Below are 5,993 nucleotides of genomic sequence, written 5' to 3'. Positions count from 1 at the left end.
AACCCTAGCAGCTATAGACTTAGTGCCTATTAGATAAACACTGGCAACTATGGACTTACCGCCTATTAGATAAACATTGGGAGCTATAGACTTAGCGCCTAATAGATAAACACTGAGTACCCTATTTTGAAGAATAATATTGCGGAATTTGTTCCCAAAAACATGGTAATGATATTATCAAATCATTTTCGAGGAAATATATTTTATTTATATTAAAACGTTGGGATGTCATCGTCAATATATAAACATAAGCATAACGAAGTATTACAAGCCTTACAGTAATTAAACTAGTGGCCTGATACTCCTTGAATCTCTAAGCATAATGTATCTTTAATATCGCTACATGTGATACAATAAACTGAATGAGTCATGTTGGGAAACCTGGTGAGTACATAGGGTTCTCAACCCACAATAATATAATTAATATGTTTAATCATCATTCACTTAACCTAATTTCACGGACCCATTATTTTCTTTATTCTTAAGGATCTACCCTAAGGATCATATATGCTGACAGTACTAGTTCAAGGATTCCTCCACAACTATGGACTTACCGCCTAGTGTACGCCCAATGTACTGCCAGACTTCATTTTCCAGCTTAACTTCAAACAACCATAACTTCTTCGTTTCAACTCTGTTTTCGATGATCGTTAAATCCCCAGAAAAGTATTGGCTAGCTCTACAATTCTATCTTGATATTTTTTAGTAAAAACATCTCGAACTAAAATCCGTAATTTATGCAAATAGCCTGAAACATAACCTTTCCTATATTACCCCTGAGCTTTCATCGGACAATCCAAAGTTTAGATCACTTATCCAACATCATACACCTCCAATAGAGTCTAAACTCCATTACATTGAAGCCCAAGGCCTCCATTTGATCTATTTATTGTCCATAATCCTGAAATAAGAATTTCTCAAAACAGGATGTTACAAAAAGATTGACCATCTCGTCACCGTCATCTAAGACACTCGGTTCCGATTTAGTGTCTTCGCCCGGCGAGTCTTGATGTAGCAACTCAAGTTTTTTGGATTTGTTGTTGCAAGTGTTTAATCTCTATGTCACGTGGATCTCGTAGATCGACTCCATTATTTCGTGGAACGCCTCCACCACCGCAACGACCATGAGTTTCTCCACGCCCACAAACCATCGGATTGAATGGAAAAGTACCATGACCTTCACCTTTACCTTACACAAATAGTCGAATTTCCTTCATTCTCCCAAATTCAAGTTCTTCAAGACACGATGTAAACTTACAAATTGTTAGCACCGGCGATTTCAAGACCATTTTATATGTCTTGATCATTTTGATAAATTTAAGAGAGCTAAAGTAGTTTAGTGAAAGTAAAATCGCTTATAATAGTTACAAATATTGATCACTCTAAGATATGCAGAAAGAAACAATTAATTTATCAAACAATAATGCTCACTTTTTTGTTGGAAGCGAATCATAATTTTCTAAAATTATTGAAGGGTAAAAGTAGACAACAAATAGACAAAAAGTGTCAAATACGATTTCATTTTTTATTTATTTATCAATATTTCTTGCAAGATATTATGCTTTCTAGCCGAGAAAAGACACTTAAAGAATTAATACCAACTGAAAAAGGACATAAAGAGAGAAAATTCCAAAACTAAAGGACCGTTTTCAACGGATCATGTCTATCGTGATATTGAGTCAAAAACTTCCGAATCGTTTTAGAGATGATTAGAATCTTTAGATGAAAAACTTATAGCAACATAAACATGTCATTGCATGATATACAAGTCGACATAACAGTATTAGAATGTTACACTTTTGCTTTTAGGAAAAGAGTTTAATTAAAGATAATTACAAACATAATGACAAATCCAAAGAGATCAACAAAGGGTTTGATTAAAGATAATTACAAACATAAAATCCAAAGATATCAAGAAAAGCTCAATAGAAAACTAAAAAGAAGCTTCTTTATAAATCATTCACTACCCATCTTGCAAATGTCTCCATCTCTCCCTATCATTCCCCAACATTGAGAATGATAGTCACTAGAGAAAAGGGTAATCTCAAAAAATTAAAAATAAGGAAATTACAAAAATACCCCTCCATCCCATTATAGTATTCTAATCCATACAATGATAGTGTTCAAGGAGCCTATTGGCTTCTCTAATACCACTAAAATAAGCACCATGAGTTGTAGAGTAATGAGTTCTATGTGTTGCTTCCCCAGCAAATAGAATCTGAAGCTGATGTGACTGTGACTGTGACTGCGAACCAGTTTTAGGTAACGGCTCAGCCAATGTGTCCATGTCACTACAACTTGAACCAACTGCAACATAACTATATGACCCCATAAAGAGTGGATCATGCCCCCATTGACTCTTCAAAACCTTAAAAAGTTTCAATTTTGATGAGTTCTTGATTCCATTCCCATTACATTGTTCATGGGAATCCGATGAATTTGGCAAAAAGGTAGATAAAGCTGTGGAGACTTGATCAAGAATCACTTCATTTGGGAGTGTTTCTAGCTCTAGTGCTTCTTCACCTGCAAACCAAGATAATAACACTCTTGATTTCTTATAAATTGGTGAGACGAAAGCTGTTCTCCTAATCCACCATGGGATTCTCGGGTCCTTAACTTCGGAATCACTTTGGTGGAATAGGAATTGTAGAAATGGGAATTGGTCGAAATCTGTGTAATCCGGACTTAGTTGCAAGAAAAGCTTGTTGACTACACCATACCCGAGTCTTGAAATGGCTTCAATCTTGTAATCTGGAAGTGGGGGATTGAATTTTAGCATACCCAAATCGTTGGAATCACGGATTCCGGCTTTGAGTACACCCAATGAAACTGTGACAATAACATGGTCGGCTGATAGAGTTGTACCATCAAGAAAGTGTAGCTTCACTGGTCTTGTACCTTCATGACCATTTTCTGTTGTTATTCCCAATTCACATCCGGGATTCCACTCAATTTTGGCAACTTTTTTACCTAATTGAATGACGCCAGATGGTAAAACAGATGCCAATGATTGTATAATGCTTGAGTATCCTTTAGCGATAGTGATTTCTTCACCAGGACACATGACGTATTCACTCTCTGCATTATAATCAAGATTCAACAAATCATTAGCAGCTGTATAAGTTCTTTGAGTGTTTTCATGCATTGCGAAAATTGCTTCTTCTAACAACTTCCGATTCCAATTCCCATTCCCATTCACATCGTCTTTCTCCTTTCTTGATTCCGTTTCCCAGTAATCTTCAAGACCGTTTCTAAGGAAAGAACCAACACTCATATTCCCAATCCCATCTCCGCCATTCCCGATTCCAACCAGAGTTGATTTCCTTTTTCCTTGAGCAAAATCCATTAGATTTTTGAAGAGATTTGAAATAGGGTGAACAAGAGATGGATTTAACACATACCCATTTTCAGCTATGGTGATTGGGTCATCAAGAAACCCATCCATACACTCCCATGGCTTGTCTGATTCCAAGGAATTGATTTCTTGAGCTATTTTATGAACCGGGCTACCCCCAATTCCATGGATCCAAGTAGCACCCATTTCAATTCTGTCACCACCGAACTCTGAAGTGTTAATCCTACCTCCAATTCTATTCCCACCTTCAATAACACAAAGCTCAAATGCTTCTTTTGAACAACTGGTTTTGTAGAGCTTGTTTGCAGCTGTTAAACCTGCCATTCCCGCCCCGATTATTACTATTCTTGGCTTATTCACCACCATTTTGCCTTGCAACACAATAAAATTTTCAACTTTTTTCTGTGAAATGAAATTTGTGGGGTTTCAAGAAAAATGGATTATGTTTGTCGCCTTGAGAAAAAGGAGTGACGAAGAAAGGAAGTGGGAGTGGAGGGTTCTAACTGATGAACCCTAGTCTTTAGTTTTGGAGAGAATATATAAATGCTGGTGAGTGCTTTAAAGTTTAAAGGAGGGGTGCTGTTCAATTTATAATTTAATGGAGGGGTTAAGAAAACTCTCCCAATTATGGATTATCATATTGGTTATCGACAAAATTATAGGACGGATATTAATTATGTAAAGTTGTTTAATATTTTAAATAGATAAATAAATAATTAATTGAATTTTATATTTTGATGATGTTTGATCGTTGAATTTAGTAATTTATGGCGATTAAAATAGTGTAATTACTAAAAATTTGATGATAGCATCAAGGGTAAATGGCACAAAAAACATTATTTTTATACAGAAATTCGATTTTGACACCGTGTTATTTTTTGTGTCAATTTTGACACTGTGTTTTTCAATTCGTTACAATTATGACCACTTGACCGGTTAACCAGGTTACATGCTGACGTGGCATGATGACGTGTCAGTTTTGATGACGTGACATACTGACATAATATGCTGACGTGTCAAAATTGATTTTTTTTCCACAAAAATACTAAGTTTTCACTTTTTTTCGAATTTGACACTAAGTTTAATTTTTTATTTCAATTTTGACACTATGTTTTTTTTGTTCCAATCGAACATCATTTATCAAATTTTGTTCAATTTTGTCTATTTTCCATTTGAAACAGTATAAATATATTTTTTTTATTACATTTTAAACCGTATAAACATATTTTTTTCGTTTAAAAACCACATTTTTATTTAAATACAAAGTGTTTTTTTTCTTACATTCAAAGCATTAGTTGTATCATGAGAATCAAACTAACCATAAACTTCTAATAAGATGTAAAAATTTGATGGATTGCAAACTTGATATCCAAATTTTGATCAACTACACGCCTATAAACCTTCAAACACATTTTAAAGTTGCATATTAATATAAAATACAATTTTTATATAGCTAATACATATTTATACATAAGAATATGGTTTGAGTGTAAAAAAAATGTATTTATACAAAACTATGGTTTTTAAATGAAAAAAAAAACATATTTATACGGTTTAAATGTATTAAAAAAATATTTATACGGTTTCAAATAGAAAATTGTCAACATTGAACAAAATTGGAAAAAATGATGTTCGATTTGGAACAAAAAAACATAATGTCAAAGTTGAAAGAAAAAATTAAACGTAGTGTCAAAAGCAAAAAAAATGAAAACTTAGTGTTTTTTTTGAGAAAAAAATTCAATTTTGACACGTCAGCATATCATGTCAGCATGCCACGTCATCAAAACTGACACGTCATCATGTCACGTCAGCATCCAACCTGGTTAACCGGTCAAGTGGTCAGAATTGTAACAAATTGGAAAACACAGTGTCAAAATTGACACAAAAAAAACACAGTGTCAAAATCGAATTTCTGTGTAAAAAGAGTGTTTTTTGTGTCATTTACCCTAGCATCAATTTCAATAAAAATGTCATACAATTTATCAAATTCATGAGAATTTGAACATTTGAATAATTCATATTTAAGTAGGATATACGAAAATTAAATCAAACACATCATCGTCTCCATCTTCGTAAAGAACAATCAAAATCAGAATTCATCAAAGGAATCACAAATCAAATACATTGTCTTACCCCCAATCTTGGTAAAAAAACAATAAAAATCGCAAGTCATCAAAGGAAGTGCACTACTGTGAAGAGAGAAAGCATGAGACGGTATTTCGGTGAGTCGATTTGGGGAGAGAAACGTGCAATAGAAGACAGAGAAGAAGTCAATGTAAAAAGGGGAAGCCACCAAACCAATGACACAGTCGAAGCCGACGACAATTAACCGTCTCTGGTATGACACTGTTTATAAGTCGCACAGTGGTTAATTTTAAATATAATATAAAAAATAAAAAGCATATTTTGAAACCAAAAATATGTCATTTCTCATCTATGTCGGATTTAGGAAAATTATATTATTTTGTAAATAAAAATATGGTCTAAAAATATATTCAGAATTATATGAGTATTATGTAATTAAAGTTATAAAAAAATCAAAAACTAATGAGAAAAATCGACCATAATAATAGCATTTTTCCAAGGCTTTTTCACAAAATAGCCAATAAATTGAAAAATACTCAAAACAGCCATAATT

The 5,993-nt window shown here is 33.4% G+C and overlaps 1 protein-coding gene across 1 annotated transcript; it reads right to left on the bottom strand.

Moving 5' to 3' along the window:
• Positions 1-1,928: 1,928 nt before the first annotated feature.
• On the bottom strand, positions 1,929-3,923 carry LOC111905622 (probable polyamine oxidase 5). Its single transcript, XM_023901316.3, has one exon. The coding sequence runs from the start codon at positions 3,719-3,721 to the stop codon at positions 2,102-2,104; it is 1,620 nt and encodes a 539-aa protein (XP_023757084.1). The 5' UTR covers positions 3,722-3,923; the 3' UTR covers positions 1,929-2,101.
• Positions 3,924-5,993: the final 2,070 nt, after the last annotated feature.

The sequence above is a fragment of the Lactuca sativa genome, chromosome 7, assembly GCF_002870075.4.
Source record: "Lactuca sativa cultivar Salinas chromosome 7, Lsat_Salinas_v11, whole genome shotgun sequence".
In the NCBI taxonomy this organism is placed as follows: domain Eukaryota; kingdom Viridiplantae; phylum Streptophyta; class Magnoliopsida; order Asterales; family Asteraceae; genus Lactuca; species Lactuca sativa.
This window is presented reverse-complemented; position numbering and strand designations above follow the sequence as displayed.